Genomic DNA, 14,028 nt, shown 5'->3' on the forward strand with positions numbered 1-14,028 from the left:
GAGTATCCAGTGTCAAGTTCAGCACCTTGCCATGCCATGCTGTGGTCATACACCTTTGGCATGCCATCAGGGACTAGCAAGGCCAGCCTGCTTATATCCATGTCTAGCTTTGTGGTCCTTGTACCTCCTAATATGTAAATTGGCTACCTATTGCCATGTTGTCTTTTGGAAGATTTTACAGCTTCCAGAGTCACATAGAAAATATACATATCCTGGAATGTCATCCAAAATCCCCGTGCCATTTGCCCTGACGTAATCCAAAGACCAGACTCTCTTATGCTCTCATACTTTCAACTTAGTGGTAACTGTGTTTCTGTCACAGGGCAAGAAGGGGTCCCCAGGATTTCCTGGGCTTAATGGATTCCAGGGAACTGAGGTAACGTTGGGAAGTAAAAACTCCGGGGTTGGGAGGTGGAAGGGTGAATTACCACAAATGTCTGTATATAAGATGAAGTATTTTTAATAGTTTGACCTTTTAAGTTTCAATTTTTCTTAAGAAATGGATGTAAACTAGTTTGAACACACAAAGCTGCTGATGAGCATTTCTTAGATACTACTTGATCAGTGGTAAACTAAGGGGCAGGGGCTGGTGGGAGCAAGTCCATCCCGAAGACGTTGCTTAGAATTGCCAACTGTTAGGTTTTACTATTGTTTTTAAATTTTCTGCAGACAATGCATCCCCTTTTTGCCTACACCTGGGGCATATAACTACCACCATCCCACCCTAGATATGCCACTGTATGTATTTTAAGTACCTAAATCAACTCCTTTAATTTCCTCTGCCTGACATCGTCTACTGACAAGAGTTGTAATGGTAGTAGAGGCCCAGGCTTGTTGAGAATTAAAAAAAAGTTAAAACTCTGTTCGCTCCTTAGCACTACTTAGATAGAGCCAAGGCCCAGAAGCAGACTGCCCTTGAGTAGGGCTGCAAAATAAAATTGGGATCCTTTGTCCTTGACAGGTTCGCAATTGAATGTCAGACCTCTGGTCTGCTTTTTGTCACCTTCATCTGAAATTTATGGGACTTTGACCCTAAAAATCTGCGGTTATAGAAAGAAGAACCTTTCATTTTACTAGGGATGGGCTTTAATGGTACATAGATCTTGGGTAATAAGGTCATGGAAATATTTGTGTTTAATGTATTTACTCTTTTCAGGGTGAAAAGGGTGACATTGGCCTGCCAGGCCCAGATGTTTTCATCGATATAGATGGTGCTGTGATCTCAGGTGCAACTTCTCATTAATTTGAGTGGAAATAAAGACAGGGAGTTAAATTTTATATCCCCTGTAATTATTAAAAGGGTCCTTTGTTACTCAATTGTTTCTAAACCTGACACACCCAAGAGCCCCTCATGGTTCCTGAGCTTAAGAAATAAAGCTAACTCCAATCTTTCGGGCAGAGAAGCCAAGCCCGGTGCCCCATTTTTGTGATCAGTCCACCAAGCCTAGGATTTGGTTCGGCCTGGGCCTGAATTTGGTAAAAATGGTTCTCCTGGTGATGCTTAGGGAAGGATTGATAACCACCCCAGAGCTGAACTGACTTAAGTTTGATACTGTGGAATACTCAGGGCCTCATGTAGATGATTCCATGCATGCTTGAGGTTAACAATTTCATAGGAAATCGAAAAATACCTTTGGTTAGGGGAACAAGTGGCTGAGAGCCCTCACAAGTATGATGCATAGAAAGTCTGTCTTCACCTCTCCTTGTCCTAGTTATTGTGTGTGCCCATCTCTTCCCTTTACGTTCTCCAAAGATTGAGATGCCCAGTGTCTCCAGCTACTTCTTGTTTGACCAAAGGCTTCCACTGTAGTGCCTCTTCCATGAATCTTCCAACTTGTCCCTCTCCTCTCACCTTCTAAGGCCCATGCACTGTTTGGTACTAATATTTGACAGTGACTTCCTGTGTGCCACTCCCAGGAAACATATATGTAAAACATAAATAGTGCACTTCAACATCTTAAACCAAATGGTAGACATCTGAGGTATTACAGCAGATTAGTGGTAGAAGCAGCAGCTTCCTAGTACCTACCAGAGCTCATCATGAAAGGCAGGCCTTGGCCAGACCAATTCTTAATACACTAGTGTTAGCTCCAGAAGGCCCCTGGGCTCCAGAAGACCCATTACCATGTGATATCATTAGCATGAGAGACTTGGAAAGGGCAAGTAAGGCACTTCTGATGCCAGGACAGCTCCCTGCACCTCTTCTTGGGCATTTTGCAGCATCTGTGGGCCCCTTCTGTGTTGGTTTACTGCTTTTTTTTTTATTACAATGCCAGGTAATCCTGGAGACCCTGGTGTACCCGGCCTCCCAGGCCTTAAAGGAGATGAAGGCATCCAGGGCCAACGCGGCCCTTCTGGTGTCCCTGGCTTGCCAGCATTATCAGGTGAAAAAAAACTAACCCATTTCCTGCACAGATCAGCCCTTTATGCACTGTGGTTCCCAGCATTCCCTTCTGTACCTCTGGGTCAGGGCATACACCTAGCCAAAGTCAAAGAAGAGGTAGACTATAGTCAGTAGGTACCCGACTGCCAGCCCAAGGCTAATGGATATGGGGTGGGGCCTGGGTGATCAGCTTTTGTTTTTGGCTTAAATAATGTATCATAGCTGGACAGGCAATACCAGACTGCCATTGAGGTTTGCAGCAACAAGAGGGATCCTGGGTTGAGTTGCTGGAGCTGTGTCCCCCTCCTGTGGATGTACCATTCCAGCTGATGCTTGCCAAGAGGGGCAGCAAAAGCCCAGAGGAAAATTTGTACCCAAAACCTTGCTGTAGGATTCAGCCAGGCACTAAATGGTCCAAGGATCCTGTGGGTAACTCTTGAACTAATCACATCCATATGTCATTCTATAGTGACATGTAGAAAAAGGACATTCCAGAGTCTGGGAGGCAGTTATGCCCCATATATAAAGCTCAGCTATTAGTTTTATTTATTTATTTTTATTATACTTTAAGTTCTGGGGCACATGTGCAGATCGTGAAGGAGTGTTATATAGGTATACACATACTATAGCGGTTTGCTGCCTCCATCTGCCCGTCACCTACATTAGGTATTTCTTCTAATGTTTTCCCTCCTCAATCTCCCCACCCCCTGCTATCCCTCCCCTAACCCCCACCGCCCAATAGCTATTACTTTTAAAGCCACCAGTTTCTAAATTCCTTGGAGTTGGGCTGCTGTGAAAATACCTATGTTTTTAAAGCAGCCACCAGGAAAAGGTACAGCTGGCCCCAGCACCAAGGTGGAAAAATATTGAGAAAGTGAAAGGCTAGAGACCCAGATTTTCCTCTCAGGTTTGCCACCAAGAAATACTGGGCCCCTGATCATGTTTCCTCTCTTATTTGGGTCTCAGTTTCCCAAGAGGGAAAATTAGCTTAACAGCTAATTGATCGCTAAGGATCCTTCTAACTCTGATGCAAGAGAAGGGCAAATACTTTCCCAAATTCTTCCTTGGAGTTGTTTCCAACATATGCCACAGATAGGAATGCCCCAGAGAGTAGGATTCTATAATAAGCATTTGTGTGTGGGCTTATTCTTTCAGGTGTCCCAGGAGCCCTAGGGCCTCAGGGATTTCCAGGACTGAAGGGGGACCAAGGAAACCCAGGCCGTACCACAATTGGGGCAGCTGGCCTCTCTGGCAGAGATGGTTTGCCAGGCCCACCAGGTCCACCAGGCCCACCTAGTAAGTTACTCATTTCTCTTTTTGGTCTTAAGACTCAGATGTGATCCAGACTGCAGAACAGTCATGATTTTTGAGGGGTCATCTCACAAGTGAAACAGCTAAGCCAGGATACATCACAACTGCAGAGGGGCAGCGCTGAAGACCCCATCATCTCTGAGTCAGAGTCCTGCCTCTACCAGTTATTTATGACAGCAGAGTGTTCTCCATCAAGGAACAAGCAAACTAGAGCCTAATGTTTGTACCCATTCTCACTCCATCTTTCACTGTTCTCAGTCCTTAAGCCTCTGCTTTTTCAGCTCCTAAAGAAGCAGCACTGGCTCTTTTGTGCTTGCCCTAGTCCATAGGGTTCCAATGTGGTGGGCTGAGAACCTGAGAAAAATAGAAGCCGGCTGGCCACGGTGGCTCACACCTGTAATCCTAGCACTTTGGGAGGCTGAGGCGGGCAGATCATATGAGGTTGGGAGTTTGAGACCAGCCTGATTAACATGGAGAAACCCTGTCTCTACTAAAAGTACAATATTAGCTGGGCGTGGTGGCACATGCCTGTAATCTCAGGTACTCAGGAGGCTGAGGCAGGAAAATCAATTGAACCCAGGAGGCAGAGGTTGCAGTGAGTCAAGATCACTCCATTGCACACCAGCCTAGGCAACAAGAGCAAAACTCCATCTCAAAAAAAAAAAAGAAAAAAAGAAGAAGCCAAGCCTGGATCCTGGAAGTGGCTGCTAAAAGCCTTGTCCTCCTTAGATCTCCTACTTGAGTGTGAGATCCTAGATTCTGAGAGAAAGGCTGGAAATGTTGCCCAGAATGTTTCTTCGTACCTTAAATCCCATGTCCATTGTGGCTTGCACGTCTTTCCTCTTTCGTCCTAAGAGGTTTCTGGGGTAGATATTGACACTAATGAGTTACAGAAACTATCTTGCTCATTTCTGTAACCCCACTGTCTAGTATGTTGCCTAGAACATAATGGACATTCTATAAATATTAGTTGAGTGAATTGAGCCAACAGAGGTCCTGTTAACTCCTTGCTGCAGATTTGGGGTCCCAGTCTTGAATGTTATTATTTTTTTTTTTGGCTCTGCTCTGGTTGTTTAGCCTCGAGGACTTGGGCCTTCGTGATTGAGCTGCTGTGGTTGGTCAGGGGAGTCATCAGGCTTATACAAGTTGCTAATCCTTTCTCTTTCTTTCATCCAAAGGTCCAGAATTTGAGACTGAAACCCTACACAACAAAGAGCCAGGGTTCCCTGGTCTCCGAGGAGAACAAGGTCCAAGAGGAAACCCAGGCCTCAAAGGAGTAAAAGGTGATTTTGTCCCCTTGAGTTTCTTGGTCCTCCAAACTCCTTAGAGAAGGGCTTTCTGAGGGATGAGCAAACTAACAGCCTCGGGAACCTAAACAGAAGCAACTGTGGATCTTGTTTGGAACTTGGATTATAGGATTGTTAGAAGTACTGTATTTGGGCTCTAAGACTGAGGCTAGCAATGGAGGTCACACAGGATCAAGTAGCTCGTAGGCTTCTTTTTCTGTCTTCTCCATCTGCAGCCCAGGCTGTTAACCAGTGCATGCTGCTACCCCTCCCAGTTTGCAAGACCAATGATGTAAGCCACTTAATACCTTCAGCCTTAAGCAAAATGCTCTGAATAGGTCAAGACTTGGGACTCTGAAAAAGCCAGCTGGCTCCAGGAAAACAACCCTAGTCCCCACTGATGTTGGAGAACTGATCGATGACCTCAGCTTTCAGCTGTACTAATTCTATCTGTCTCTTTGCTGCCTTTGGGTTATTTCCCCCTTCTATCACTTACTCTGAGTGGAAGATGCTCAATAAGTCAATTCATTATGGTTGTGGCCTGGGCCAGGGTGGAGGAAGAGGGGGAATTACTGACTGAAGGGAGGTTTGGGGGTGGCCTGGGGTTCAGTTATTCAAGATCTTTAGAAATTAACTGCTTTCCTTAGCCTCAAACAGAGAAGTTCTAACTTACTCCTCTCCTTTCTCATTGCTCTGTCATAAAATATCATTGCCTAAGCATATAGGGGCTGGTTAAGAAATGTCTGAAAGCTTGTTCTCTACTATTCAGATCCAGTGAAAACTATTTGATGGAAAGGGGCATTAAATTAACTTTGATGTTAATTTTGGCCCTTACCTAACTCACTACAAAGCTGGTGTACTTCTCGATACCATTCACACTCCTAAAACAGGGACATTTCTGATGCTCCCCTTTCTGTATTTCCATGGGGCTGAAAGATTTTCACTAAGTACGAAATAGTCATAGGGATTCTCAAGCTTCTTTGTACATGATAATCACTGAGGGGAGGTTATTAAAATTAAATTATTTGGTCTGGCCTCCTGAGCCTCATTGATTAAGACTGGGATAGGACTGGGATAACCAGCAAGCTGCCTTATCACGGGTCACTCATACAGGATCACACTTGAGAAATACTAATCTGAAAAACAGACTGTTCTGTTCGAGTTTTAGAAATCATCAATTTTCTAAAAGTAGGAAGAGTCCCTTCAGAATCTTAGGGAAACTCAGGGTCACCTACGTTGGCACCAATTCTTATTTTGCAGACAATAAGCACAGAAGATATCGGGAGTCGGACTATAGTGCTAGCAACTCCTTGATACCTCTTCAAAGGTGCTTTGCTGAAATCCCTATCATTATTCATTTGGCGTTTGTCTCAATGTATACAAAAATGTGTACACATTTGTCTCAGGTATACAAAAGTCAGAGGAGAAGACATTTTGGTGAAGAAAATCTTTGAGTGGCTTGAATTCCAGACTCTTAGCTCAGTGGTCCTCAACTATGGCTGTACATTAGACTCACTGATGGCTGGGCCTCATCCCTGATTAACAAAATCTGAACCACTAACACAGACATACTCTGCTAGAAAGTGAACTGAGTTCATTTGAGTGTGTTCTCTGCAAGCCTTCAGATGCCCTCTACTGAGTTGTTCAAGTCGCAAATAACCACTATCAATTATTCATTCTTCTTGGTAAAAGATGACCTACTTTGTTCTATGTTGTCATTTTCTCCCAGGAGACTCAGGTTTCTGTGCTTGTGACGGTGGTGTCCCCAGCAATGGACTACCTGGGGAACCAGGCCCACCTGGTCCACAAGGTCTCATAGGCCTTCCAGGCCTTAAAGGAGCCAGAGGAGATCAAGGTTCTGGGGGTGCACAGGGCCCAGCAGGGTCTCCAGTAAGTCTTGCCCAACTTTGACCCTGAGGAAGCAGTGGGAGCTTTCAAGTACCCTCCACTCCTCACAATTACTTTTGTAAAGCACGTACAAGAAAGATGGGATTAAAACAAAGTTTGGGGGTTTTGATCTGCAACATGAAATCTGACTAGAGAGTCTCTTAAAGTCCTTTCTGCTTTAACCTACCTATCTTCCCCTCTCTCTTTCTCCCCTTTCTTCCTTCCACAACATTGTTTACCTTTGCCTAGCCATGTGCTGGCCCCTGAAGATAAAATAGGAATTAAGGTGAGGTTCCCCTTCAAAGATTTCAAAATTTACAAAAGGCACAAAAAGAAATGGGCAACTACTATTCAAGATTACAAAATATTCGGTGCCTAGAACACTGCCAACATGTACCCAGGGTTCTGCTTTAGGTCATAGTGCTAGGTGCTGGAATTCTATGAAGTCTGCGTCTCCTGACTACTGCCTCCTTTCTCTTCGTTAGGGCTTTCATGGGCATCCAGGTCTTTCAGGACCCAAAGGAGACAAAGGAGAGCCAACGTTCAGTACAATCTCAGGAATGAAAGGGGATCAGGGTGATCCTGGCTCCCAGGGTTTTCCTGGTGTGACAGGAGAACGAGGAAAGGATGGAATACCAGGTTTACCAGGTCTGCCAGGTCTTCCGGTAAGTTGATCATTCCTGGGTGATTAGCTCTACAAATCTTCACAGCTGACTTCGTTGGGGGATCTGATGGCCACTGGACCATTAAACAAGGAAGAACAGAGAGAGTCTAGAGCATTGTGCCCTCCCTCTGCTACTGAAACTTTTTACTTTGGGCTTTTCCTTTATGTAAAGTGAGAATCATTTTCTCAGAATGGATTATTGTCTCATTTGATACATGCTAGTGATATTTGACCAGATGACTTGAAAATACTTCAGTTTCTCAGCGACTTTTCTCCTCAAGTAATCTAGCCACTTTCTGTTATCTCAAGGGTTGTTATGCTGCTCATTTCTTGCTCTCTCTCCTCACCCCCATCCAGAACCTTTTGTGTTGTTAGATCAAACAGGGCAGACAAGATTTATATCCATTAACTCAAGTCAGAGGAGACTGACTGATAAACTATGGTGATGATAGAGAATTTTAACAAAGCACAAATCATTGGTCATGCTGGCTACCTCTTTCCTGTGGTCAGAGGACTGTCCAGATAAATCTCTGAGTTGAATGTTCATTAGTTTTTTTTATGTGTTGTCTAGGGTGATGGTGGACAGGGCTTCCCAGGTGAAAAGGGGATACCAGGACTTCCCGGTGAAAAAGGCCAACGTGGTCTACCTGGCCTCCCAGGAATTGGGTTACCAGGACTTCCTGGACCCCGTGGACTTCCCGGAGATAAAGGCAAGGATGGATTACCAGGACAACAAGGCACCCCTGGATCGAAGGGTGAGTCATGGAATCAGATGGCTTTGGACTTGGAAATTTGACCCCTTGTAGAGTGAATATGACTCAGGTGCATGAAATGTGTCATAAGAAGAGACTTGTCTGACCATAATCACCACTTTCAACCCCCTGGCGGATTTGTATGTGAAGAAAAGTATTATAATTGTATTGTGGTAAGCTTAGGGGGCAGAATAATGTAGATTTCCACTATACTTAGTGAAGAACATCCTACCAGAGCAGCCTGAAAATAAAACAGAGCTACCTAGGGAGGTTATGAGCTCATAATCTTTGGAAAAGCTCAAGAAGAAGCTGGATGAACATTTATTGCAAATGTCATCAAAGCAATGAGTGGGACATTAGACAAGGTGGCCTCTAATTGTGTGGTAATATTATCAATGGGGAAAAAAAACCTTCCCTCAATTCATGGAATCTCAGATTGGGCAGAAATCCTAGTTGCATATAGTCTAACCTCATTTGATCCCTTAATTCATTCCTCTTTATATAACTTCTTTCTCTACTTGAATTTTGGGAATTATGTGTAACAGTCCTACTTACAGTTTATAAATGTGCTATGCTAATAACTAGTCTTCTTCAATACAGCCATTAACAGCTCTTCATCCCAAATTCTGGGTTTCCACAACTTCTATGTTTCCATTAGTGACACCACACTTGTAATATTCTGAAATTTAAAATTTTGAGATCAGCTCTAATTTCCTTTGCAATTCCTTTTATATTCTTTCTTTCTCCTCTTGCTACTAAACTCTCATTATCTGATGCCTAGATTTTTAAATACATATATGCTTTTGGGAAGAAGTGGATGGTTGGTTGGATGGCTGGATAGAAGGATGGATAGATGGATGGATAAGTGAATGGCAACAATTTCCTAAGTAGTTTTTCATCTCCAGCCTCCAGACTTTTTACATTCAATTCTGTTATAAGCACCACTGCCAATATTGTATCTGTAAAGTGCCAACATCATTATGTAACTCCCCTAATTCAAAGACACATATGGTACCAACTGAATAGAGACCATATAATGTCCAAACTCCTCAACCTGGAATTCAAAAGTCTCCAAACATGGATACAACGAATATTTTCAACTTCGTATCACACTCTTAATTTAAGCAAAAAACTAAGACACCAGTCTTCTTCACTGTACCCAAACACAATATGTTCACTTCCAGCTCCAGGATTTTGCCATGTTGCTTTTTTCTGGCATGCTCTTCCTCTTTGTGTAGTTATATCATATTCCTCTTTCAGGGTTCAACATAAACCCCACTTCTTCCATTAAGTTTTTCCTTGACATCCACAGTATGTCATTGCTACTTAAATTATTTATCTCTTTCCATTAATGCTTTTACTTTTCCCAACTGCATTGTAAGTCTCTCCATACTAGGAATGGTAATAAGTCTTTTTTTTTTTTTTTTTGAGACGGAGTTTCGCTCTTGTTACCCCAGGCTGGAGTGCAATGGCGCGATCTCGGCTCACCGCAACCTCCGCCTCCTGGGTTCAGGCAATTCTCCTGCCTCAGCCTCCTGAGTAGCACGCGCCACCATGCCCAGCTAATTTTTTGTATTTTTAGTAGAGACGGGGTTTCACCATGTTGACCGGGATGGTCTCGATCTCTCGACCTCATGATCCACCCGCCTCGGCCTCCCAAAGTGCTGGGATTACAGGCGTGAGCCACTGCGCCCGGCCGGTAATAAGTCTTAGAGTTTCTTTACATGCCTAGCATAGTGCAATGCTCCATAGGAGACTAATATTTATTTGCAGAAGAAAGAGCCTTCCCAATAACCAGTTAAATAACTTAAACATATCTCTCCTGTTCCCACCTTATCATCTTGAAGAATTACAATAAAAGAAGACAGGATACCAGGTCTTATAAAATTTTATTTATTTCTGAATCTATTTTGTAAATTGGTGTAATAAGGTTGATGGTAGGTTAACATCTTGATAATTCAAGATTCTTAAAACCGAGTCAGTATTTCATTTCACAAATTATTGTGAAAGTTGTAAGGAATTTTTTTCCTTTTTAAAATTTTTTTTTTTTTGAGATGAAGTCTCACTCTCACCCAGGCTGGAGTGCAGTGGCACGAACTCAGGTTACTGCAACCTCTGCCTCCCGGATTCAAGCAATTCTCCTGCCTCAGCCTCCCAGTAGCTGGGATTACAGGCAACCTCCATCACACCCAACTAATTTTTGTATTTTTAGTAAAGACAGTGTTTCACTATGTTGGCCAGGCCAGTCTCAAACTCCGGACCTCAGGTGATGCACTTGCCTTGGCTTCTCAATGTGCTGGGATTACAGACATGAACCACTGCGCCTGGCCATAAGGATTTATCTAACAAAATCATTCTGCCTGTTGGAAGTCCTAGTGTCTGCTATCACTTTGCTTTCAGCTGTGTTCCCAGAGACATTACTCATAGTTATTCTACTGCTCCTCCCTTAATTGGGTCTTCACTGTAGGTTAAACCATTTTGCAGGCAACAAAGTTTTAAACTGAGTTATAGTGACATGACACCTATAAACTTACACACTTCCAAGTCTTCTGGATGTTATCAACATTTTAACTATTTGAGAACAGGATGAGTCAACAGAAGGAAGCTTACAGGACCATTTTTATCCCAAATATCCCTAGTCCTGGATACAGAAAGTTCTTAGGAATATATGGTAAACGATAGCCTGGGAGATGCCTTATGCAGAAAATGTTTGTCTTATTCCATTTCTGTTGCTATAACAGGATATTCGAGACTGAGTAAATTATAAAGAAAAGAGGTTTATTTAGCTCATGATTCTGAAGGCTAGGAAGTCCAAGATCAGGCAGCCCATCAGGTGAGGGCCTTGTGCTTCTTCAACTCATTGTGGAAAGCAGAAGGGTACATGCAAGAGTCCACTCAAAGCAACCTTGCTTTAGAACAGCCTGCTCTTGTGGAAGCTAATCCATTCCCCTGAGAAATAACCCACTCTCCTGAGAAAAAGATTAGTCCATCCTAAAAACCTAATTACCTCTCAGAAGCACCACCTCCCAACACGGCCACTCTGGGAACCAAGTCTCAACATGACTTTCGGTGGAGACAAATCATATTAAAACCAGAGCCATGTCCTTGTTGCAGTAGTAAAGGTTTCAGGAAATCACTAAAGAGCATTAGCTTTCTTTTTCTCTCTATGACAACCAAATATAATTCTTCAAACCTACCACTTTTTCTGCATAATTTTAAAAGCAAATAACCTGTGGTCCCCAAACATTTTCACTGTAGCCATTTCTGTTGCCAGAAAAAAATTAAGATGCTGTTCTTGAATGTACCCACTCCAATCATTGGTAGCCCAAACTAGGACAGCTGCATTGCCAGGAAAGAGGATGTAATCATCAGAAGCCTTTCAGCCTACTAGTGTGAATTATTACAACTCTGGACAAGCAGACAACTGGCTGTTTCCAAAGAGGCTCTGTTCCAGATGCTCATAGTAATCAATCACCCTGGTTATTACTGAACTGTGGTGACTATGTGCTTGATCCCATGTGGGTGCCAGTGCTGTCCACTCAGTTCAGACAGGAGATTTGGTTGGTGGGTGTATCTGAGCTTCTGGGAAGACTTCTGTTGGGCCTCAAGGAATTTCTATACTGGTTTAATTTTATTCTTCACGTAATTTGCTCTAGGTGACTGTTGCTGCAGAGAGAAGGTTGGTAAAGGAAACTTAGACACAGAGAGAGGTGAGAGCTAGCTAGGTCTGCAAGCTCTCAGACACTAGAGCTGGACAAACACCCCTTTTTTGTTCACTTTTGTCTCAGACAGTCACAATGGCTTGAGCACCACACTGGAGGACCTGTTTGGGAAGCGGGGAGCCTAAGGCTGGGATGCAAAGGCTGACACCAGCACTGCTTCAGATGCTCCTTAGCACATACCCCTTACAGCAGGCAGTATGGGATTGAGCAGGCATGCAGTCTCTGAGAGGGTCTGATTTCCTTCACCATGCATGACGATGGCTTGGTTGATCTTTATCTTAAGTAATTTCATTTTCTGCACTTAACTGGGGCCATAATTTGCCTTGAGAGGTACCTAAAATGATCCACACATGTCTGAACTTTATTTATTGCACCAGAGCAAATTTAGATATTAGAATCTTGGTAACCACAGACCCTTTTTATTCTGAAGATGGATTTGGGCATTAATGGGAAAAATTCTGAATAATTAGGTCATTTGTTGCAATTACTAAACAGAACATGGGTAGAGCTGATTTCTGCTTTGTTAAGGAGAAGTCTCTGAATTCCGGAAAGTAAAGTAGAAGACTGTGTAAAGGAAAACAGCCAGATACCAGTGTGACTTTGAAGTCCTTCCCTCTCACCATTTTGAACCTCTGCTTGCAGTACTAAAGTGTGGTGTGGCATGCAGGTGTGAGACAAAATTATTGAGAGAAATATGTCCTTGATTTCCTTGGGTTTCTACCCACCTTTCCTTTGGCCGTTGTTTTTCTCATCCTAGAATCCTTCAAGATGCCTGTCCTCAGCTTCATCTTCTAAAGGCTTTGTTTTTATCTGGCTATCACAGATGAAAAGAAGCTAGTAAACCAGTCTGATAAATTAAGGATGAATGGCTTCATATTTGGACTCAGCCCAGGGATATTTTTATTTTACTAAGTTTGTTTGCTAAGACATGAAACAATGGAACTGTAATATTAGAGTTTGACACATTGGAGCCAATGGGCTATTGAGATTATTGAGGGCGGAAGAGTCTTTAGCAAGATGCCTCTCATGATACACCCTCTGGAGGAAATTGTTTAGCCTAATTCAAAGAGCCCAGGCATGAGCCAAGCACAGAGTTGAAAGCCCCTCCCAGTGAAGCATCTCGTTAGGTGCGTGGCTCATGTAAAGAGACCACCGGGCAGGCTCTGTGTGAGCAACGTGGCTGTTTATTCAACCGGGTGTGGGTGGGCTGAGTCTGAAAAGAGAGTTAGTGGAGAGTGGTTGGGTAGGAGTTGGTTTTGTAGGTTGAGGCAAGTGGTCAGTTAAAGGTGGTAATCTGTTTTAGGGAGGGGAAGGGCGTCAAGGGATGCATGGTCACAAGGGCAGGGGTCATCTATTACAAACAGGCATGATCATAAAGGTGGGGGTTATCAGTTGCAAGCAGAGGGGAGGGTGAAGTAAATTACATAGTTACAAGGGTGAAGGTCTTGAGAAACCCAGTGTCTGGGAGGAACTTCCACAAGGCTGAGCAGGAACAATGGTTGAAGGTTACAGTGGGAGAGCAATTGGTTGAGGCAGGAACAAGTTGTTTCACTTCTCTTTGTGGTCATCTGGTTATTTCAGACTTTCTGGCTCCTGGGTACCATGCAAAGATGTATGTGTGGGTCACCAAGGCTATAATGGCCAGGCTTGGACTTGGAGGCCAGGCACATCTCACCATACAGTGCTGGTCTGTAGAACATATTCCCATGGTAGGGGAATAACTATCAGAAATAGCTCTGTTATCTTGATGTCTGGCAGAATGGAGGTGGATTTGACCACCTATGGAGGAGGATCCAGGCCTATGGCCATCTGTTCACCTCTGGAAATGTAACTATAGACAACTGAAGTCTGGAAGACAGAAAGTGCTGCTCGGGCTACAATTAGTGTCACTAACCTGGAGATGGCCTTTCAGGAGCTCTACTGAGTACTCCTTCTTAAATAAGATAATAGTTCAAGATCATAAGAACTATTATTAATTGAGCATGTACCAGAGTGTTAGGCACTTTGCTAAGTGCTAGTAGCA

General features: G+C 43.5%; 1 protein-coding gene across 3 annotated transcripts in view; it reads left to right on the top strand.

Annotated features, from left to right (window-relative positions):
- Window positions 1-14,028, top strand: part of COL4A6 (collagen type IV alpha 6 chain) — a 309,755-nt gene that overhangs the window by 268,330 nt on the left and 27,397 nt on the right. For 2 of the 3 annotated variants that reach the window (XM_039464115.2, XM_074391650.1), the window contains exons 16-23: window positions 323-376; window positions 1,157-1,226; window positions 2,277-2,384; window positions 3,539-3,679; window positions 4,873-4,977; window positions 6,710-6,870; window positions 7,353-7,532; window positions 8,103-8,286. In XM_039464115.2, coding sequence (XP_039320049.2) covers window positions 323-376; window positions 1,157-1,226; window positions 2,277-2,384; window positions 3,539-3,679; window positions 4,873-4,977; window positions 6,710-6,870; window positions 7,353-7,532; window positions 8,103-8,286 — 1,003 coding nt within the window. Of the gene's footprint in view, window positions 1-322; window positions 377-1,156; window positions 1,227-2,276; window positions 2,385-3,538; window positions 3,680-4,872; window positions 4,978-6,709; window positions 6,871-7,352; window positions 7,533-8,102; window positions 8,287-11,939; window positions 11,994-14,028 lie in introns of all 3 variants that reach the window. The other variant, XM_074391649.1, reaches the window with a different exon arrangement.

Source organism: Saimiri boliviensis, chromosome X (assembly GCF_048565385.1).
Source record: "Saimiri boliviensis isolate mSaiBol1 chromosome X, mSaiBol1.pri, whole genome shotgun sequence".
Taxonomy (NCBI): Eukaryota; Metazoa; Chordata; class Mammalia; order Primates; family Cebidae; genus Saimiri; species Saimiri boliviensis.